This window comes from Anguilla anguilla, chromosome 3 (genome assembly GCF_013347855.1).
Source record: "Anguilla anguilla isolate fAngAng1 chromosome 3, fAngAng1.pri, whole genome shotgun sequence".
Taxonomy (NCBI): Eukaryota; Metazoa; Chordata; class Actinopteri; order Anguilliformes; family Anguillidae; genus Anguilla; species Anguilla anguilla.
In genome coordinates this window covers 27,080,669-27,103,948 of record NC_049203.1, presented here as the reverse complement: position 1 = coordinate 27,103,948, position 23,280 = coordinate 27,080,669, and the positions used below count along the sequence as shown (strand labels likewise).

The following is a 23,280-nucleotide window of genomic DNA, read 5'->3' as shown; positions in this document are numbered from 1 at the left end:
ATGGATAATACATTTGGGAAGTACAGCTACCGTTTAGACCGCAAAAATTAGACTGAGCGCTGTTCCGGTTTCCGTCTATCAAGGGAACTGTCGAATTCTTATTTTAGAAATATATGGGAAGGACCTGGTATGTGAAACGACTATACAGCCATGTGGATGCAAAGTGGTTTCTGTAAGATTTGATGAACTAATGATTTTAGAAAGCAACAAGTGTCAAAAGGAAAATTACGACACAAGGTTATTGTGTACGGCAAGCTTGACGTGGACGTTGTCAACAGCAATGGCGGAAGCAGAAGTATCGCAGGGCAGCTGGTAAGAGCGTTCTGACAAGCAGTTTCGAAAATAAAATGTATATGAAAATATCGATTTGAGAACTGTGAAGAGATTGTTTTTCATCTAAAATCTGAACCGGGGGTTAAAATTTTGGGCTTGGGATAAGTGCAAAGCGTTGTCTGCCTTTGTTGAATCATCAGACACATCAGCGCCGCCTCCCCATATCCTCTCGTAGAATGCGCCTAGCTAATCAAGCTAGCGAACAAAGCGACACTACTGGCTACTGTAGTTAACTAACATTTTTGCTGTATTGCAAACGAGCTCGTTGTTTCTTTAACAGACACAGTATATAGATTCGTTCGATATAGTTTTTATACGTGACCATAATCAGATCATCTTACACTAGGCTAGCTGCTCAAGGCTAGACTACGTAGATTGGTCGCTAGCTATCTTGCAATCTGCCTTTATTCTTCCCTTCCATAGCTAGCAATATAGCTAGCTGCATATTTAACGTTATTTACAGAAAGTAGCTAGCTGAGGTTGCTTACTACTTACTAGCTAGTCAGCTACACCAATTCAAAAACGATATTTCTCAGATTTCATTGTGTTGCTAACTTGTAAATAGTGGTTCTTCTTTCGCCTACCAGTACTGTTATGTTATGCTGTATTTGAATTTTTGATGTGCGATTGTTTTCCCCTTTGATTTTGAGATCTAGGTCGTGTGCTGTAGCTACTAGCGAGCTAGCCGGATTTATTCATATCAAGCACGTCTATAAATCCGATATGTAATAAATCGGATAATCTGTTAAGACTCGTGCCCGTTTTGTTTACGTTGGCCATATATTGATAAATTCCATATTGTCAACTATCTGTTTAACGTCACTTTTTGTTGACTATGTAGTAAAATTTTATAAAGGTTATATTTTAAAAACATATTCGGTACCATCTTGTACGGAAAGCGTGAAGACTAGAGCTGCATAACTTGCCAGAAAATAATGCTTTTGTTATAAATTAAACTGCATGTCTTTCTGTGCATTGTTGTGTCAAAGCTGTCTGTTTGTTTTAGCTTTACAGTACTGTAAACTGGGCTGTAATTTTGCTGTCTGTTCCGTTCTTGCAGAGTACTGCAGACAAGGTAGCTTGTTAGAACCCTGCCTTAGATATGTAACACGATCCCTTTGAATCAATACAGAGCATGTGTCCGGGCATCTGTCTTGCAGCGCAGAAGATGCAGTTTTCGACTTGGATTTAAATTTAAATGGACGAAGGGGCAGTGCCTTCGCTCGTAGCTTACTGTGCACAACGAATGCCAATACTCACGCGAAGACGATTTTTTATTTTCGCATTTCAATTAATTTAAATTACTTAAAGATGAAGCTGTATTCAAATGTACGCTAAGTCACACCGGTGATACCGGCACCCAAGTGTTTATTGGGTTAAAAGTGAATGATAAATACGCGTTTTGTCATCAACCACTTCGGCCTTACTAATGGAAAGAGGCTATTGCATTCATATCAAAAATTCAATTCTGTTTATGCCCGCATTCTTTTGGTCATTCCAGTTAAAATAGTCAAACTTTTCGATTATTTCGCACAGAAGTTTTCGCTGCAAATGCTGTATATGTTACGTGGTGCAGCAGCAGTAGTTTTGCGACAGCTCATTGTTTAACTCTCAGGATCCTGTTAAAATGAGAGCTAGCTAGCTGACGTTGTTCTTATAGGAAGTATTGGGCCTGGCTCTTCTTCTTTGTCTAATATTGGCCTCAGCGGCCATTAGGAAGAACTATCCTGCTGCTCTGCGAGGTCCTGTCAACGAACTGTCTGTATGGAAAGTGTAATCACTAAATTTGAAACACCTTTACGCCATTTAAACAATGAATGTATTCATTTATTGAACGAGTGAGCCCCCTCTCAGCTTTAGATCAAATGGACTTCGCTCTCTCCTCTCCTTTTGAGAGACCTGGAATGTTTGAGTTTCAAAGTATTGGATTGTATTTCCAGAGTATTCAGTGAAGTTGAGAGCACATGAATGTTTATGTAAACTGTACATTTTGTTCTCTTTCATTTTTCAGGTAGAGTAATTTCTGTTGTGTTGGCAGGTTGAGCCTGAATACATGCAGACATAGCAAAAACAAAATATGATTTCTTTTCATTAATAACCAAACCTTTGCTGCAGTGCTGTTTGTTTTTGTCATTGTAGAGGAAACTACATGGGTTGCGGATGTTAGCGTGTGTCTGAGGCAGCAGTGGTGTGGACAGTGCTGCCAGAATTAACCATATTTTGACTGTAGCTATGATGTTGGCTGATTTGTGTAGTTTTTATATATTAGCCTAGTGCATACCCCAAAATCCACAATCCTGGTTGATTCCCATACAAATTTCAAGACTTAAAAAAATCCCCATCAACCTTGAACTCCCATTCATATTTATACTGAAACTTCATCCGTTAGTTTTTTCACAAACCCCTGTATTTGGGGGAAATACTTGCCCAGTCTGGCAACCGGGATGAAGCATTGTCTCTGTCTCTTAGGGAACGGGACCTAGCGGAAGCTTTGGACTCAGGAGGGTGTGACCTGGAGACTGTGAGGAATATCATCCAGGGCCAAGTGCTGCCCGACCCTCAGAGACCCAAAATATGGAAGGTGAGGGGGTGGGGCCAAAAGTGGATTCATACCTAGGCTGCAGTGAGCATGCTCAGTACAGTCCTCGCTTTGGTGAAAATGCCCAGAACGGCCTTCACTCTGCACTGCCGATTTGTCTCTCCCTCCCTCTCTTTGACTTCCCACATCAACTTCCTGTGCTGGCTCGAAACTGCATTTCCTGTTTTTTTCTGTTCCCTATCCATGTTAAGATGACATGCTCCGGGCTGCTGGATGGCTCATTTGAATGAGGCACCGCACTGTGGTACATGGATGAGCCTCACTGGATTCAATCTGAGCCATGCCAGTGCCAACTGTGACCGTTAGCATCACAGGGCTACTCTCTGTCTCTCGATGCTAGCTGATGCTATGTCTCTGTATTTGCCAGATTGCTCTGAATGTGGCAGGGAAAGGAGACAGCCTGTCTTCCTGGGATGGGTCTCTGGACCTGCCTGAGCAGACCGTAATCCACAGCAGGTGTCAGCAGCTGATTGGTGAGTGTTTGGAGAAAAATCGAAATGACAAGCACCTGGCATAGTGGTATGGGCTTTGCAATTTATGATGTCATCCACAAACTACTTTCGCTATGATTGGTGGTTCTACCCTCACGATTGAAGCCCATTCGGTAACAGTCCTTTGCTGTCATACAGTATTTTATTTCATTGCTTTGTTTCTGCTGGGCCTGGTAAAGATATTAAATGAGCTCATTGTGGGTCCTAAGAGAAGGTGGACTCAGTCCTTCTCATCAGAGTGAGGAGCAGGCTACTGTCAGTGTTCATACAGGTCCCAGTGTCCTGTGAAGGTGCCAAATCCTCTCAGATTTAGATGCTCTTTCACTGTAGAAGGTGCCGGATTGGCATTGTCCTGACTTAGTTGACTTGGCTAATGCAGCACCCACCGCCCAGCCCAGTCCAGCCTAGCCTAGCCTAGCGCCAGGAGCCTGTGGCTCATTGTGCCACTGAAAGCCTTCTCTTTGTTCTTGAACAACAACAGAAACATAGTCTCTGAAAAGATGGCATTCCCATAGGCTCCAAAGCTCTCGTACTCATTGCACCCAGCACATCGAGCTTCTGTCTCATACAGGAAAGAGCTGCTGCCAGGATATGTCAAAAAACCCTGCCTTTCACCTGCTGCAATAACCAGGCTGTAATAACGCAATGTCTAGCATTGACTGGACAATACAGAATTACACCAAAAAATGTAAGGCTAATTCTCTTTAGTGTTTTATCAATCTACAGCAGCAAGAAATACTAACACTCTATTTGTATAAGTACAAAACTTCAGAAAATCTTTTTATCATTCAGAAACAATTATGACGCTGATCTTTGCTAGTTTGGGGGGTGGGTTGAAAATATTAAAATGTCTACTAAGATATCACAAAGATATCACACATCGCTTAACAAGTAACAAACAGTTGGTCTTTGTTATTTTGCCTTTATTTAACCAGGTATGTCAAGATGAAGGGGGTTAAAACTCTTTTGTATATTGCCATGAGATCTGTACTGTCCACAGTGATTTAATGGCTATCGTGCATTTTATCCAGGTGTGAGAAGGCGTAGGGGAAACTGCAGTGTATGCGCAGTTCTCCTGTGGAGAGTTAACCTCTGACCTCTAACCCCTCTGACCCCTGTTTTTCCCTCCCTCCCAGATCAGTTGGAGGTGCCTGAGGAGGAGCAAGAAGGCATTCTGGCTGACGTAGAGTCGGTCATTACCTTCTACTGCAAATCCCGGAGCATCACCTTCACTTCAGAGCTCAGCTGGCCAGACCTGCTCAAACCCCTGCTGGGCCCGCAGCTGCCGCGCAGTGATCTCTACAACTGCTTCTACGCCATCATGAACAAATACATCCCCAGGTAACCAGCGTGCGCACATACAGACAGACAGACAGACAGACACACAAACGCATTAACACCATCATGAGCACATACATCCCCAGGTAACCAGCGTGTGCACATACAGACAGACAGACAGACAGACAGACACACAAACGCATTAACACCATCATGAGCACATACATCCCCGGGTATCCAGCTTGCACCAGTACAGACAGACGGATACATAGATGCACAGGTAGATTAGCATGCATGCACTCTTAGACACACAGAGACTCCTGTACTTGCACACACACTGACTCACACATAGAAGACTTAGAAAGGCACATAAACATATACACAATCACACACACACACACACAAACATAAGTCAGTGTTTGCGGGGGAGGGGAGAAAGACATGTATATACAGGCTTAGCGGTGTAATCCTCCTGCATGGCGGTGGGTAAGACAGAGAAAGTAGGAATGCAGGTTCAGCCTTGACCAAATGTGATTCTGTGAGAGAGAGAGCACTGACCTTTATGTGTCTGTGTGTGTGTGTCTGTCTGTGTGTGTGTGTGTGCGCGCGTCTGTGTGCCTACAGGGACTGTGTGTCGAAGGGCCGACCTTTCCACCTGTTCCGGCTCCTGCTGCAGTACCACGAGCCCGAGCTCTGCTCCTTCCTGGACACCAAGAAGATCACTCCCGACTCCTACGCCATCAACTGGGTGACTGTCCCCCGTCTGCACGATCCCCGGGCTTACATGGGCAGCTTGTGTAGCCGTTCACACACTGAAGGAACATGAGCAGAGCAGGGGTCTGCCTCCGTGCTCCTGGAGAGTCACATGGTCTCCTGCTGGTTTTTACTGTTTAGCAAGTAATTGGGTGGTTAAGAAGTAGACCTTCTTCCTAGATTCAGTTTTTGGTGATAAGTTTGTGTCCACCCATAATAACGGTAAAACGACGTTTATCAAGTAGATTGGTGTGTTGCAATTGCTGTCTGCCGTCCTGGAATCATTTTCCAGAGTGACTCTTATCGCATCATCAGGCCAGCCGCACCCACTTTCAATGTACTGTCTGCACATAGCTGAGTCAAAGAGCCATTTTCAGCTGCAGGACAAGGCAGGTGAGATGTTCAGACAAGCACAACTTCGAAATCTGATATATAATTTATTTTTACCTTCAAACAGTGGAGGAATCGGTAAAATCCTAAAACATCAAATAAGGGCTTAGTTTCCCTTTAAGGAAGTTTATTACAGTTAACTCACGTTGACTGGATTCTTGGGTCTGAACTGGTTGCTAATTGTAAAGCGAAAATAATCATCAGCAGACCCTGCTGCTCTCCAGGACCTGGGCCAGGGCCAGGTTGCGCTGGGACAGGGAATGACGTAGCAATGATTCAGAGCTTGAAGCTGGTTTAAGCCGGTTTTATTTCGGTCTCGGGACCTCCGTGCATGTTGCGTGTGTGTAACCGGCGTTCCCGTCCTCTGGTTTCCCCCAGCTGGGCAGCATGTTCGCCAGCCACTGCAGTCCTCAGGTGACTCAGGCCATGTGGGACGTCTACCTGCAGCAGGCCGACCCCTTCCTCATCTTCTTCCTCATGCTCATCATCCTCGTCAACGCAAAGTAGGTACAGGCGGACCGGCAGCTGAGGGGTAACAGGGAGCCTTGTTATCCATAATTCCGTAATCCATAATGGCTGACTAGCCCCCATTCACCATTAAGATCAATTCATCAAAGGAGTCGCATCAAAAGAATGCAAATTGTTCATTTTTAAAGAGTCAAGAATTGCATCAAACAAATCACATCGAACGATTCAAGTGAAAAGAATTGCAGATTCAGTTTGCTGAATTAGCTGTTGGGTCACGTGAGAACTACTTCCACTAGCTCACCGGAGGTGATGTGATATCACAGTGGACTATGATCCAGTCAAGTGAACCCTGATAGGGGCGAGTTATGTGCAGCAGGCCTTTGGGTTGCCAACTCTTGAGCCACTCGGGTGGGGGTTTGATCCCCCGCCACAGCGCCTTCTGAGCTGTAATCCCTTCTCTATATATTACCCTCTCTGCGTTCTGACTGTTTGTATAAAGGTAGATATTCAAACGGAGGGTGGAGTGTCCTATTAAATGATAATACAGAACCCTGATAATGCAGTAATGCAGTATTTCTCTTCTTGTAGAGATGCCATCCTCTCCCAGGAACTGGACAATAAAGAGGACATTATCAGTAAGTATCCTCTGCCTCTCATTCTAGCTCTGTCATATTCACTGTAGACCACTGAGGGCTGCAGGGTCTGCTGCTGTTTGGTTTTAATCTAAAAATCAGCAACCAATTCTGACCAAGAACCCAGGTGAGTTGAGACGACTGTGCAGTATACTGCTTTAATTAATCACGTAAATGCAACTACAGTGCACGAAGTGCAAGGCGTGCAATTCTCTGTGGCTGTGCGTGCATGTGTATGCTGTACGTGCGCGTGTGGAAGGAGAAAGCTTCTCTTACATGCCTGAATAACTGTTACGAGATGCTTTGGCTGATTAATACATTTTTACAGTCAGAGGAGTTACAAGGTGTAAAAAAAGAGTGTGGGTCCCCACGTTGTAATGTGTAAATGTGTGTGTGTGTGTGTGTGTGTGTAACAGAGATGTTGGAGGGCTCCCCCGCTCACCTGGAGACCGATGACATTGAGGACCTGTTCTCTCTGGCTCAGTACTACTACAGCAAGACCCCTCTGTCTCTCAGGAAGGTACGGCTGCTCACAGTGCCCCTCTTGCCCTACACATGCGCCTGACTGTCAGGAATCTGGAACCTTCTCATATCTGTGATATTTTCATCACTAGTTCCATGTGAGTGTCTGTCAATGTGTCTGTCTGCCTGTCTGTGTCTGTGTCTTGGGGCCTTTGTTTTTTATGTTGTCTGTGGTGTTGCATAAATAATTAGTCATGGCTGGTGGAAGTTAATGGAATACAGTTGTAGTGGTAAAACAGTTGGCATCGGTATGGTTAATGTTCTGATGGGCTGAACGGCCAGGTCCTCCTGCCAGGGTTGGGGTGTTCTAGCACTGCCTGGCCGTCTGATCCGTCCGTCTTCCCAACATTTCACAGGAGAACCAGAACTTGTTTGGAAGCAGCCTGGTGGCTCTGAAGGAGGAAGACATGGACTTGAGCCAGGCTCTGTGTCTGCCTGTGTCTGTCCCAGAGATCCTGCAGGCCAATCAGTTGCAGCCGGTGAGCACTTGTAGGTGGGGCTGCAGAGGGGCGGAGCAGTGGAAGGATGGGCAGGGTGAAAAGAGTGGGAACAGAACTGTATCGATGAATGGAAATGGGTGATTTTAGCCCTGTGAAGTGTTGGTTTTTTGGAATGTTTTATCAAAATTCTATGTCAGTGTTCTAGAACTCCATTGCTTTCAGTTACCAGTAGTGATTGTTACATCAGCATTAGAATGTTCAGTTAAGAACATTCTGATTACATATTTGTGATCTTGCTCCTTTATGGGTTAATGGATGGGAAGGTTGAATGGGACAGAGAGTATGATGAAAGGACAGCCAGCTAGCCAAATTTTGAACAGTATGACAGGAAAAATTTTCCGATTTAGGCCAAAGGTTCTTAAACTCAGTTCTGCGATTTTCATTCTGTCCAGTCTCTTGATTAATTAATTTTTTGAAAACATATTTAAGTACCAGCTTTGTTCGTAGTGTACAGATTTTAACACAATACTGGCTTGGCTCAGCGCACCATTTCCTCTGTCTTTAGACCCTCCATTTTCCACAAAAATAGTTATTTCTCCAGATAGTTTAGTTTCAGTTACCAGGTGTCCTCCCATTCCGAATTTATGAATTTCAATAATTTAAACAATTTCAGCTGAAGATCTATATCAATAAATCTAATAAAACCCTGAAGAATATTCAAGAAAATGCAAGCATTAGTTGCTTCAGAACTGATTTGAGCAATTAAGGTTTTGTTTAGGCAGGCAGTTTGAAGTGGCCCAAAATTTTATTCACAATATCTGTTAAGCATTTGATCTTTCCCTTGAAGCAAAACCTGAAAGCTGAACAGCATTCGCACATGGAATAATCAGATGGAATGTGGGATTTCCATTTTCGATTTGGACCACATTCCTATGTGTTGGGGAATCGCCAAGGATTGTGGCCCCCATTTTGGCCCCATCTCACATTGGGCCCTGGCCACCCTGTCCCTGCACAATACAGCACAATTTTTGAGGGCCCCTATCAGTCTCAGCCCTTGGAACTGTTCCAGCTTCCCCTGCCCATAGGGAGCTGCTGCCTACATGGTCCTAAATCCAATGCATATTCGACCTGATCATGTGACTTGCATCTGACTGGTCAAATAAGATTTTTTTTTGCCTTCTTAAATAGTTTATTCTTCAATTACCTTGTGACCCAGAGTGCACTTGACTTACATCATCATTTTATGACAGCAATAAACATGTAGCTTGTCGAAACCCACAGATCAGTTCTGGATGCTTGCCAACACAAATAGAATTTGAAAAAGAAATATGATTTCAGCATTACGGCCTGCTATCTAATCCTAATAGTATGTAAATAATGTGGAATGTATGTCTTGTGCAAGATGAGTATATGTCTCTGGCTCTCATTAAGAGAATACGTCATCCCTCGCGAGTCTGAATAAAATGGACAATGAGCAGCTCATCATATTTCTGAATTTGCACATAAGGTTGGAATGCAAATCAGCATACATGGGGGGTCCCCCAGGATAAATGGGGTACATACATGGTCACCCAGGTTTGGGGACCCTCGGTTTGAGTGGACTGAATGGGCAAGATGGAAGTACAGTGAAGACACAGGCCAGGGCAGAAGAACTGGATGGGCTGAGTGGGTGGCTGCAGTGTTTAGGATTTAACTGGTTTATTAACCGTCTGAACACTTCGGTGATGTTAAGCGCTAGCCAGCCTTGGAATGCTGTTAGCCCGGTCTGGCAGGTTCACGTGTAACTCGGGGGGGGTGGGATGCGCTTGCATTGTAATGAGCTCTGAATGACAGCATTTGCTAAATGAATGCCTTGTTATGCAATGTAACCCATCCAGTCAGCAGTGTTCAGGGTATCTAATGCCCACCCCCCCCCCCCCCCCCTTCCCCTATTTTTAACTTTTTTAGGAGGGCGTGCGGTTCTTTGTGGTGGACTGCCGTCCAGCGGAGCAGTACAACGCTGGCCACCTCTCCACTGCCTTCCACCTGGACTCTGACCTGGTGAGCAATGGAATATATACTGCAGTGTATTATGAGTAAGGGCGGCACGGTGGTGCAGTTCGCATGTTCTCCTCATTGCCTCCGGGCACTCCGGCTTCCTCCCACAGTCCAGAGACATGCAGGTTAGGTTAATTGGAGACTATATTCCCCATAGGTATGAATGTGTGAGTGAATGGTGTATGTGCCCTGCGATGGACTGGCCAACTGTCCAGGGTGTATTCCTGCCTCTGTCCTAGTGGATGCTGGGTAGGCCCCAGCATCTCCTGCAACCCTGACCAGGAATAAGCAGGTATAGATACTGGATGTTATGAATATACAGATATATGAATATAGAGACTTCTTGGAAAATATAGTGATAAACAAGGATCGAAATGCACGTAAGGGGTTTGGGGAAAATTTTAACTTTTAAAAACGTTTAACTTTTAAAAAAATTTCCTTCAGTGTCCTGTGATATCAAAAAACCCGAGAATAAAATGCAAGTTGTCAATCAATGAAAAATTAAGGATAAAATTGATTATCCATCTGAAAAAGTAATTCTGCTTGCCGTATTGCTTTTGTTCTGGAGCATGAAGTTGGGCAGACTGGATGTTTTTAAATAAAATCCTTGGAAAAATAATTAGCAGCATTGGCTTTTAAGAGTATATAACTGGCGGTATGTGAAAGCAGCAATCATTTATTTGTTGATATAGTATATATTGTGTCTACTTGAATGTATGTTGTGTATAACGTACTGGCACATATTATGGAAACACTGCATGTATAGTTTGACGATTAATGCAATATTTTGCAACAATTTCTCTCTTCGGCATGATATATGCAATATGTAATAAATGTAATATCACCTTTATACAAAAAGGAAATAATTAGCATTTGTGTTAAGTAATAATCATTACACCTTCCTATATGTATTAGTTCATACCTACATAATTGAGCAGTCCAATGTATTTTACTGTTGTTAATTTTATAATCAGCTTAAACATTTTCCAGTGTTTTTTCTACATAAATGATAATGTTCATGCAAAGAAAACTTGTTTTTGTTTGTATACTTTATTTCAAATTACTGAGGGTCAAATAATGTCTTTACCACTCGTAGTCAAGAAAATAACTGTTTAGAACACATTTTTACAGACGAAAATCCAACAAACAACAACAGAAGAGAGGGCACAGATACAAGTTTACTCAACTGCTTCTTTAAGCACCGTGGTTCCACAAATTGTGCCAGCACTGTACATTGTGTATATATACATTTGAGCATAATGCTGTACGTTTTGTTTCCATAAAGTCCCTTACTTCCTCCACACAGGGTGGTATAACACTGCAAATTTATTTGTGTGTGTGTTTGTGTGTGTGTGTGTACGTATGCGCCTATGTGTGTGTGTGTCCCAGATGCTACAGAACCCCTCTGAGTTTGCGCTGTCGGTGAAGTCCCTGCTGGAGGCGCAGAAGCAGTCTCTGGAGTCGGGCTCCGTCGCCAGCGGGGAGCACCTGTGCTTCATGGGCAGCGGCCGCGAGGAGGAAGACATGTACATGAACATGGTGCTGGCCCACTTCCTGCAGGTCAGAGGGCGTGTGGGCGGAGTCAGGGCATGTACATGAACATGGTGCTGGCCCACTTCCTGCAGGTCAGAGGGCGTGTGGGCGGAGTCAGGGCATGTACATGAACATGGTGCTGGCCCACTTCCTGCAGGTCAGAGGGCGTGTGGGCGGAGTCAGGGCATGTACATGAACATGGTGCTGGCCCACTTCCTGCAGGTCAGAGGGCGTGTGGGCGGAGTCAGGGCATGTACATGAACATGGTTCTGGCCCACTTCCTGCAGGTCAGAGGGCGTGTGGGCGGAGTCAGGGCATGTACATGAACATGGTGCTGGCCCACTTCTTGCAGGTCAGAGGGCGTGTGGGCGGAGTCAGGACATGTACATGAACGTGGTGCTGGCCCACTTCCTGCAGGTCAGAGGGCGTGTGGGCGGAGTCAGGGCATGTACATGAACGTGGTGCTGGCCCACTTCCTGCAGGTCAGAGGGCGTGTGGGCGGAGTCAGGGCATGTACATGAACATGGTGCTGGCCCACTTCTTGCAGGTCAGAGGGTGGGACATTTGGGCGGAGTCTCCTATTTGTGGGAATGTACATAAAGGTGCTTTCCATCTTGGTTTGTACTGGGACACGTGCTTCTCATAGTCTATGATGTCATCACTGGGTTGCGTGTGGCTACAGTGAGAGCAGAAAACTCACTGAAACTCTCACAGAAAACAGACAAGTCTTAGTCTGTCATACAGTGGGGTAGATGTATCTGTTAAAAATTTTTGATTTTTAAAAATTCTTGTGTTGTATTTTCTGTTACAGAAAAACAAGGAGTATGTCAGTATTGCTAAAGGTGGTTTCATGGGTAAGCTTTAAAACACAAACCCCTCAAAATTTCATTGTGTTTCATTGAGGCTCTGTGTGCTTCTGTCCGTGTGTGCCTGCGTGCGTGCGTGTGTCTGTGTGTGCCTGCGTGCGTGTGTGTCTGTGTCTGTGTGTGCTTGCGTGCGTGTGTGTTTAGGGGACATTAATAACCTGAAGCGTCACTCTGTTTGCTCCGTGTTCCAGCTCTGCAGCAGCACCTGGCTGACATTAACGTGGAGGGCCCAGATAACGTGTACGTCCACTGGATCGTGAGCACTTCAGGGTCTCACGGCAGCCTCTGCTCCCCCGATGTGAGTGTGCGCCCCCTGGCCTGCCCTTCACCGCTCCTGATCCCCCCTCACACAAATATATTATCAGTATAGTTGCAAGATATTGCAACTCTTCAGAATATATAACATAGAATTGAAAAAATGCTTAAAAATGAATCAAGCCATATGTGGTATATATTACTACCACAATACATATATGTTTATTACTACCACAATAAATGTAAGTAAATAGTACAAACATTTAGTGAAAGTGGGTAAGTTTTTGCAAAAACTTAGCCTCCAGGGATAAGTCAATAAAAGAGAGACAGACAGAAGTAGGCTGGTTGTCATGGCTACAGGATGAGTGAGTTTTTAATTACAACACCTCGCCCCCGCTCTGTCCCACCCCTTGCCTCGTTTGGTCCCGCCCCTTCCCGCCCGCCTCTCTCCTGCAGGGCGAGACCATGAACGGCGTTGGGGATGGCAAAGGTGTGAAGTCTCTGGTCAATAAGATGACCTTTGCCCTCAAGTCCAAGTCTGTGAATGTGAAGGAGAAGGTGATCAGCTTCATCGAGAACACTTCGGTGCCGGTGGACAGGTGAGGTCCCGCCCCCCAAACTGGACTTAACTGCACCTGTGCTCTGGGTTTGGCATTTTATTTTGTCTTTCTTTTTATTGAAATATTTAAATTCCCTACTCATACCGCATCCACATAATTGTTAACATTACTTACCCTCCTGTATGATAAAATATGTGCTTTTCCATTGTTTTAAACTTTTTTTTTCTTTTTTTTAAGCTGCTCTTATTTTGACGAGTTGTGTTCAGTTAAGTCCCCTTCCTCAAACCCCGCCCCCTGTGCCTCATTTATTTTACAATAGAATGTCTTTCAATCTGCCCTGGCCAGAGAAGGGGATTCTGGATCGGTAAGACCCGCCCCACGTTCTGTCTCTCCGCTGGCATGAGCACCAGTGCCCGCCCCCACGCCCACTCACTCACGGTGGCACTGCCAGCCTGGGGACACGCCTGCACATCTCACCACGAGCCACTCTGCTCTTCTCTTATGGAAATGGAATATGCCACAATGTGTCATATTCATATACAATAAATATTCCATGTGTAAAGGATGATGTATAGTGAGCGAGGTGGTTGTTTCGGAGTAAGCCCCGCATTGATGTGATGTTCTCTTAATCACCCTGAAGGGGCTTGTTTTCAAACAGTTGCCTCCCTCACTGTACATTATCCCGCTTATACCACGACTACTTGCCAGAGAAATTACGCATATTTGTACATTTGTAGCTTCCGCCACAAAAAGTAGTTCCCACTAGGAACAACAGCTTTTAGTATCCTAGCAACCACAAACAAGCTAGCTCACAAAGTTTTTAATTTCATAGTTCACGCTATTTACAAAAATGAAATTGGAGGTTTCCAATTATTGTGAAGAGCGTCAGGTTAAAGGGGGCATTTTTGCATGTAGGTGGCCAGGTTGACAGTGTCAGCTGTTCCCATAGAATGGTTAGTTTTTTACATTTTCCTTTGCTTCTTTCCAGGATTTTCTTCCATAGCGCCTAGCTTAACTGTAATGTTAGATACCAGCACAAGGGAGTGCACTCTGACCAGACTGCTCGGCTACGTAAAGTGTGGAGGGATATAATCTAGTGTGAAACTGCGCCTTTATACACAACTGATGACCAGTCAGAAGCAAGTATCCTGGAAAGCCATGCTATAAATTGTAAATATATTTATAAAGATAAATATATTTCACAGCGTTGTATTTTTGGGAGAAAATTGCCTGAAAATACCTGAAAGCAACAATAATTAATACTATTATATTGTGAAGCGTTGCACAATATCTTTTCTGCTCTTGAAAATATATTTTACTTAAATATATGGCTGTGTATTCCATTTCCATAAGGGTTGTTTACAAAACGTTTGTAAACTGGCACTTAATTTAGGTGCATGCTTGTTCACACACGCGTGAATGCACACATTGCACGTAAAACCACACTCACAGTGCACACTATATGCAACACACAGACACACACACACACACACACACACACACACACCGCACACGCACACTCACACGCACACACACACACACACTCCTGTTCATATACACACAGCTCAGACGGTCATAATGTGTTTCACACAGTCACCCCCCACAGAGTCTCAGTGTTTCCGGTGTACGCCCCCACAGCTCTGACCTCAGCTGCACCGCGCCCTCTAACCACCAGCTCATGCCTTTTCAGCTCACCCCCGGCCTCGTCTTTCTGTCTGTCTGTCTGTCTGTCTGTCCGTGTGTCCGTGCCTGCTTTCCAGACTAACCCCAAGAGCAACCTGGAGTGGCATCTCTATCTGCTCTGAGAATCACTGGAGTCTGGTGTTTTAGTAAACCTAACCCCCACCAGTGGTGGGTTTTTTTCGGTCATGGCTGCCAACATCCTTTCCTGCCAGCATTGTGTGGACACGGCGCCCCCTTCTCTTTGGCAGTGTTTACTGCATCGCTAATAACTCAATACCAGGGTTCACATCACCGTGGTTACCATGTATTGGATGGGCATCGCTGCTTTTGTGTTCTCAGTAGCAGGTCCTTCTCTATTAACATCTGTCTTTTTTATTAACATCTTTCCTTTTTTATTAACTGGTTTGCTTCCTCTTGTAGAGTTGGGACTCCCTCATCTCTTGTCCCAGCGTTGATGACCACTCTGGATGTGTGTGTGCGTGTGTGTGTGTGTGTGTGTGTGGGAGCGGGGCTGAGGGGGGGGGTGGGGGTTTGGCTTGTCGTTGCTGTGGCGATCCTGACGGTTCACTCTTTCCACAGACATGTGAGCAGCAGCGACCGGGTAGGGAGGCCCTACAGGGGGGTCAAACCCGTGTTCAGCATCGGGGATGAGGAGGAGTATGACACGGGTAAATAAGCCCCCCTGCTCCGCCGCGCCCACGCACCCACCCCCCCCCCCAACCCAACCCAAACCGTCTGCTGGCCCTTTTGTACCGTAGCTTCCTTTTTAAGCTTTATCTTTAAGCCTGACTCTTTAACCTCGACCGGCTGGACACAGAAGGTAAATCCGTTTCAGCGAAACCTAAATTGAGCAGATGTGATGTCACGAGGTCAGCTGGAGGTTCACCGGTGCGGTCGGGTTAGCGTCGCGTAGACCAGGGCTCCTCGGCTTCAGTCCTCAGCCTCCCTTTGTGTATGCTGCTTTTTGCTACAGCCGGTCCTGGTCAGACAACATTGTTGTAACCTTTTAGAAGTTCCTCCATAGTTGTTTTTTTTTTTTAATTTATTGAAACAATGCAGGTTTGGGCTCATTTCTCTTTGCTTTATCTGTGAACTCTTCCACAAATGGTAGAATTTCAATGAGCTGATGTCCTTCAGCAGCCGAGACCCCACTGATTTCACCCGTCAGTCTATAATTGAATTTAAAAAATGTAACCACTTTTTATACAGGAATCATGTGTCATATTTATAGCACATTGCAGAACACTAAAGAATTGTTTGAGTTGGGTTATTAAAAGTCCTGGAATATGAATATGGGACATGTATTCTTCATGGTATACATATCTATTTCTGACATTATGTGGCCTAACAAGATAAATAAATTGTCCTTCAAAGGGTATTCAATGTCAAGCTAAGAACATTTAACAACTCCTTACAATTCAGGGTTGCAACTATGGCTGGAACAAAAAGCAGCATACACAGGGGTGGCGTAGTCCAAGTCACTGCAGGAGAGAGGCCAGTGCTGCTCTCTGTAGGCCAGGCCTCCCCAAACCTTGGTGCTGGAGACACACAGGGTTCTGCTGGACTTTGCCTTAAAATCAACAAGTATATACCCAAGAAACAAGGTGCAATAACCTATGTCATAAAATACTTTTACCGATCAGTTAATTGCAGAGTAACAGTAAAGATGGGCACACCCTGTGGCACTAAAAGGACATGGTTGGGACGCCCATAGTAAGCTCTGGAGAGGCCAGGGGTGGTTCCCTCAGCCCTGCAGTCAGAGCTACCGTGTGACTCTCTCCACAGATGAGATTGACAGCTCGTCCATATCGGACGACGACCGCAAGGAGATCGTAAACATCCAGACCTGGATCAACAAGCCAGACGTCAAGCACCACGTGCCCTGCAACGAAGTGAAGGAGACTGGCCACATGTTCCCCAGGTGAGCCCGCTGTGCAATGTTGCACAGCCCTTTTATCGTACACCCTTGTGCTCGTTTTACCTCCTGTCACCCCTAGGGGGCTGAATAATGGGAAGTGACCACCTGTAGTTCTCTTCAGATTTTTGGACTACAAATAAGAGACATTTTACATGTCTTCTCCACAGTGTATCAGGGATAGGGTAGACACACACACACACACACATACTCATACATATATGGAGTTTCCAAATCAGGTTACCAGCCAGAAGGGAGACATTTTCCAAGGCTGGCGAGGCGGTGTTATTCACAAGCGCATACCAGCTAACTCCGCTCCCCCGTCCCTCTCTCTCTGCGTTCCCTGTCTGCGTCTGCGTCTGCGCAGCCACCTCCTGGTGACGGCCACGCACATGTACTGCCTGCGGGAGATCGCCTCGCGGAAGGGCTTCGCCTACATCCAGTCCCGGCAGCCGCTCAGCTCGGTGGTGAAGATCACCTCCAAGAAGAAGCACCCGGAGCTCATCACCTTCAAGTTCGGCAACAGCAACACGGCCGGCGTGGAGATCATGGCGGTGGAGAGGTACCCGCCGCTGCGCGGACGAATGGCGGCGCGCAGGCTACCGCCAGTCTGAATCCGGCACCCTCGTTAGCATTCGTCAGTCATCAGCCTGCACACATTTTAACCCTTTAAAGAGTAGGGTTTTGGAATGTATTTTTCAAAATTCAAAGTCGGTGTTGTAGAACTCCATTGCCCTCAGCTGCCAGTGGTGATGTATCAAACAAAGATACTCAGGATGCTCGGCTTTAGAACTGCGAAAACGTGATTTAGTGTTTATTGCACTGTGGTGTGGGGATGGCTGGTTTAAGCAGCCACACCTGCCCTGGGTCAAGCTAATTAGACCTGGCCAATTGGATAATTGGTGAAGAATTAGATAATTGGCCAGGCTAATTGGACCCAGGAACAGGAGTGGCTGCACCTGTGCGTAGTGAGGTAATCACTGCGCACAGGTTAAATCTGCCATCCCCACCCACACCAGGCAGCTTCCGTCATGACAGGGTTAACATCTGCTCATTTGGCTTTACCATCTTGCCAAACCCTCGTGGAATAAATGTGGACTGTTTTGAACATCTTCTCCCTGTGTCTCTGTGCTGGAGGGCCCCAAAGAAAGCCACTTCGGTGGCCTGTGGCAGGCGTGTTTGTCACATGCACCTTTAAAGGGTTTTAACTGTCCTAGCACACTTTACTGAAGTGTTCTTCAACTATCTCTTGCGAAGGGCCACATTCTATTTACGAATGGTGTGTATGGGCCAGACGTTTCCCATGTGCTATTTATAAAACAACGTGTGAGTAAAATGTATTGCACATGAGTATAAACAAAGTAGATGTGAAGTAGAAACAGGTCTCACTGGTTGTTTTGGCAAGAGGCATGCAAACTCAATGCTGGTTTGGAGCATGATTATTATTTGTACAGTGGGACCATTATGTTCCATGATTTGCTAGATTACTGTGTAGATTCCTGTATTTTGATTGACTGGACATGCACTGACTTAAATCCTTGAAACAGTTTTTCCATTAATATCTATTCACGTAATACTCAGTAGGTACTTGGCACACATACTGTAGTCTATGTTTTTTTCCACAGTTTGAAAATCTCTATTTTTAAAGAGGCGTTTTCTCACATTTATGATCCAGTAGCATTCCTGGTGACACCGTTTGAATGAATTATGCTGGCCTTGAATTATCTTCAGTTTCATCAGTCTGTGATTAGTACCTACTGCAGGGCTGACACGCCAGGATTGAGTTGAGTTGGCGTGAATTGGTTTGAGTTGGCTTGCTTGTATTCATCTTGAACAGAAGTGGTGAAAGTGTGTGTGCCAACTAGTGACTATCCTAACATAATTGCAATTCCTGAACTATAGAGAGCTATTAATTGTATTTAATTAGACATTTAATGTCTAATAAGGAATGATTTACACTCTTTAACGCGAGAAGTTATATTCATATTACACAGAATAAATATTCTGCATTGATTGAAGGATTTTAATCAGACCAGTTCTCACAAAATAAATACTTTCATTATCAAGGCTCATGATTCTTTTTGGCTGGACTGCAACAGCGGGGCCAGACCTAGAAACGCGAATGTCTGTGACTGACTGAGTAATGAAGTTAAACCATTAGTCGGCTGAGTTATGAAGTTACACCATTGGTCGGCCGGAGAGGTCCAGCCGTATACTAAGTTTTCACCTGGTCTTGTTGAAAGAGCTTACATTTCTTTTGTTTAATTCATACAGTTAAAATTGTTCCTGAATGCTTGAAGTGTGGACAAAAAAAGTAAATAGTAATGAGCGAAACCTGCAATATAAAATAAATAACTATTTTTACAACCTTAATTAATCAAGCAGTTAGATGGAATGATATCTAGCATGGCAAGGGGTATTCCAAGATCATGGTTGAGAACCGCGGTCGTTAGTCGCTTGTAGACCTTTTGCTTTTTCAAAACCGCTGTGGAAAAAGACCTTCTCTGCTTGCCTGAGGTTTGGTATTCTGTGTTAAGTGACGCCTCCCTCCCTCTCTCCTTCCTTTCCAGGTACCTCATACCGAACGCAGGCGATGCCACCAAGGCCATCAAGCAGCAGATTATGAAGGTGCTGGACGCTCTCGAGAGCTCGTAGCTCCAAGGTGAACAAGTGCACCCCTGCTGGCGGCTAGAGGAACTGCAGAGGAGAGAATAGTGGCCTGCGGTGTTGATTATAAGTCCCCACCTGTAAATGGGCATCCTGGTCCCACCTGCCAGACTTTACACCCGAGGAGCTGCGCGGTCGCATGCCACACGTCAAATTGATCCTTCCGACCTTTCGTCAAAAAATAATTTAAATAATTTTTTTGACCGTTTAAATGTCCAAAGTTATTGCAAGATGGAGTATATTATAACAGTTAAGCTGTAACCTATCATTATTTTTAAGGCATCTGCCTAGCCTTAACAAACACAAATGTGAAGCAGCTCTGTACTCCGCGACTGGCAAATGTATAGGCAGGGAGGTATTGACGGAAGAGAGGCTTCAGTTACTGTGGAGAACTTCATATAGGAAGGTCAGTCACTGACCACTTTCTTTTGTATCTTATTTAAGCATAAAGCGATTTGCTGTCTGTGAATGCTAGATGGCAGAACTGAAAGCGATTTGCTGTCTGTGAATGCTAGATGGCAGAACTGAAAGCGATTTGCTGTCTGTGAATGCTAGATGGCAGAACTGAAAGCGATCTGCTGTCTGTGAATGCTAGATGGAAGAACTGAATAGACATTTGTGTCTGACAGTTTTTTCAGAGAGCTGTATTTAGGGGAGGGAGGGGGTTGGGTGTTGTCTACATTCCTTCCTCTCACCCAGACTGTCTTAACACTGGGTGGTGAGAGTGCAGCAGTGTTTGCTCGGCATACTGGTAACCCCTGAACACAGTCTGAATGACCACATGACAACCGGTCCCGGTGTAGCCGCGGGTGTAGCGAAGCCACTGAGTTTGACTGAGAATATTAAGACGCGTTACCAAACATGACCTTTCCTCCAAAAAAAAAAAAGAGATAGAAATAGTCTCAAGTTTGGTAGCAACTGTACGCAAAAAGGTGTATGTTACCTTATGGTGTTCATCATCTGTCCTCCATTCACTATTTTGGGTTAAGTTTGTGACGGCTGTTTTATCTTTTCTTACACGCCCTTGGCGTTTATTTTTCAGCTTCTAGCCTTAACCTTGAAACGAAGAGGGTTTGGTTGAATTATCTCTGTACTGTATATACTGTAAACGTTGTGTTATAAATTATGACAACGGCATAACTTTCCGGGGGGGGAGAAAAGCGCATACGGAGGGTGGGGCCTGTCTTAACCATGTCATCTAACTTGCTATTGTGTATTTACTCACTTAAGGAGAAATAGCACAGCTCATTTCAGGGGGGTAGTTTTCCCCATTTCCACACAAACCTGCCTTCCTCTCCCTCCCCTCCCCCATCCTCACAACCATGTTTAAGATGCTGCTGTGGCCCCACATCCCTTTTGGTATTAACGTGATCTGGAGATCTGTTGTATTATGAAGATTCAGTCGGGATGGAGTCTAAACTAGGCTAAGCTAACAGGCATCTAACCGGTTGGGAGGATGGTCCCTCGGTTTTGAGCCCTCCCCTCCCCAGACTTTATATAGTTTTGTTGCTGTACCACTATGGGGATTTGTTTGTTCAATATTCTTTAAGCCCCCCCCCCCCCCCCTTTTTTTTTTGTAAATTGAGCTTTGCGGCCCTCTTTCTTAGACCTTGCTTTCCGTTGGACTCATTCAGCTTGCATGAGAAGGCAGTCTTGGACCACAGACTGAATACGTGGGTCATAGTTTCCATTCAAGACGTGCACACTTTGCAACCCTCCTTCATTTCCTGTTTGTAAATCAAATACAGAGGTTGCCCCCCCCTCCCCCCCATTTCAGACAGACCTAATCAAAACATTTTTTTAATTACTTGGGAGTTTATTTTCTGTTAAATGCACCTTGTAATTATACTGTTTTTGTAACCCTCTTTGTTGTAATAAATTTACAGATGAATCAAACATTTGTCAGTGTCAAGCATTTTGGTGATGATGCACGTTTGAGTTTCAGGACAACAAAACAGAGGTAAATTACTTGGAGACGAAAGGTTTGCATTTCCAAAATTTAATGAAAAAGGTTTAACAAGAAAAATGTCTGTGTAAATTCATCTTGTGGTAACTTGATAACCTTAGTGTAAAACTGAAGTTCCTTAAGTTCTTTTTGTTTGCTCTAAAAGAAAGCAAAACATTTTTATAGCAATTAATGCATTCATATCATTTACAATGTCTTTGATTGGCTGTGAAGAGAGACAGCACAATTCCAACAACAAGGTCATCTCAACAAGTTCATGGAACACATAAATCATATCAGTGAACACTTACAGCAATAATATTTCCTTCTGAATTTTAAGAACGACGTTTGCACAGCGTGCAATAAATAGCCTGGGTAGTGTTCCTTCAAATAGCTGAGGTTACACCGGTAAAAAAACTGCTAGTATCAACTGTAAGGAACATGCTGATTTGTGCCAATCCTTCAGTTGTCACAGCCTCCTCACTGTCGGCTCTGTTTCACGGTTTGTAAGCTGACCCCCAATCAGAAGACCTGTAATAGCAAAAGCCACTTTCCTATTTTCCCCACCCCTCTTAAGGAATTGACTTCCGGATTATCAGTACAGTACACAGAACAGCAGAGAAACAGTACTACAGCTAACCCACAGGAATGTTGGCCTTCTCTCAAGTGCAGGGTTTCTCAAGGTTTTTTTTTTTTTTTGGAACAAGAGGTCCACTTACATGCACGTCACATTGGGTCTGCAACCCACACCTACCACTGCTGCACTATCATAAAATGTAAAAAAATAAAGAAAACCTGCAAAAATAGAAGTTTAGAAAATGTGTTTACCTTTTTTTTTTTTTTGGTTAATTTCATACATATGAGTCACACTGGTTTCCTGAATCAAATGAACTTTACTACCATTACTGGCCTAAGTCTTCATTCGATACCCGGAACCATTGTGTTTCCTCTTGGTCGTTCCAGGTCAGTATGTTCAGTTTGGCCACTTATCATTTCTGAACTCAAGTGACAACAGAACAGCTACGCAGTAATGAGCAAGTACACCAGCCTAAGTGCAGTTGCGAGTTGCCATATTGATCTCAGCCATATTAATGACCCAGCAATGGGGCTCGTCATGGCTCTGATCCATCCCAGAGGGCCAGAAACCTGAAACTGAAGCACATGGTTTCTGCCGAGGGAAAACTTCAATTCAGCTTCTCTAGCTGGGCCCTTCAATTCTCTGTGACCCAGAAGAATCCTCTAAGCCAAGTGGCATTCACTCTTACCATACAGAGCGGGTTAGAATGGCTTCCACTGTTACTCAGCCCTCTTCTACTCAATGAAAGCAGTCAATGATATAGTTAGCCCACCGCACCTGACGTGGGGTCAGAAGTGGACGCTGATTTTAAGGTCAAATCAAAAACCGTCCACATCCTGCAGCTCTCCTAGTGTGAAGAGTGAAAGCCACTGCTGTAAGACCTGAAACCATATTCCACATCACACTTTAGCCAGACAGGGTTAAGAAAGTGTTCCATTTCAATTTCATAGTATACAATTGGCATGCAGTGGAAGTGTTTTATTTCTTTTTAGAATTATACTTTTTACAATGTGAATTTCTTTGCTTGTGTGGCCTTCCCGTTACATCACTTACACAGCCATGTACTGAAATGAATTTATAACTTCTTTATTTTTTGCTTTTTTAACCTACAAAAGTGTGACTGGTATCAGAGCCAGGGCACTGAAACGTTACACCATGACATTCCTGGGGGGAGGGGCTCTAGAGGTCACCATGTGACATCATACAGTTCCTTGTACGTGACTGTGGTCATGCTCACATGGGCTTCACTCAGGAGAATTGGCATAATTCACAGATCTTAAAGTTATTTTGGAATCTGCTCAAACTGTGTGGAATCAAATACCAGTGAGGACATCCA

General features: G+C 44.6%; 1 protein-coding gene across 2 annotated transcripts; it reads left to right on the top strand.

Annotated features, from left to right (window-relative positions):
- Window positions 1-59: 59 nt before the first annotated feature.
- tbc1d23 (TBC1 domain family, member 23) lies at window positions 60-21,318 on the top strand. 2 transcript variants are annotated; one of them, XM_035409674.1, is made up of 19 exons: window positions 60-312; window positions 2,803-2,914; window positions 3,300-3,405; window positions 4,560-4,764; window positions 5,326-5,449; window positions 6,223-6,347; window positions 6,901-6,947; window positions 7,361-7,464; window positions 7,823-7,945; window positions 9,854-9,946; window positions 11,333-11,503; window positions 12,288-12,330; window positions 12,534-12,640; window positions 13,054-13,196; window positions 13,477-13,521; window positions 15,420-15,508; window positions 16,626-16,761; window positions 17,123-17,317; window positions 19,326-21,318. In XM_035409674.1, the coding sequence occupies exons 1-19, from the start codon at window positions 191-193 to the stop codon at window positions 19,408-19,410; spliced, it is 2,175 nt and encodes a 724-aa protein (XP_035265565.1). In that variant the 5' UTR covers window positions 60-190; the 3' UTR covers window positions 19,411-21,318. The 2 variants fall into 2 exon arrangements, with proteins under 2 accessions (XP_035265565.1, XP_035265566.1); XM_035409675.1 differs by lacking the exon at window positions 13,477-13,521.
- The last annotated feature ends 1,962 nt before the right edge of the window (window positions 21,319-23,280 follow it).

What these genes read in the sequence shown, in the direction of transcription:
- tbc1d23 (XM_035409674.1), top strand. Translation starts at nt 191, where the DNA reads ATGATTTTAGAAAGCAACAAGTGTCAAAAGGAAAATTACGACACAAGG. An exon ending in ATCATCCTCGTCAACGCAAA is followed by an intron (nt 6,348 to 6,900) that starts GTAGGTACAGGC and finishes CTCTTCTTGTAG; the next exon opens with AGATGCCATCCTCTCCCAGG. An exon ending in CCCCTCTGTCTCTCAGGAAG is followed by an intron (nt 7,465 to 7,822) that starts GTACGGCTGCTC and finishes AACATTTCACAG; the next exon opens with GAGAACCAGAACTTGTTTGG.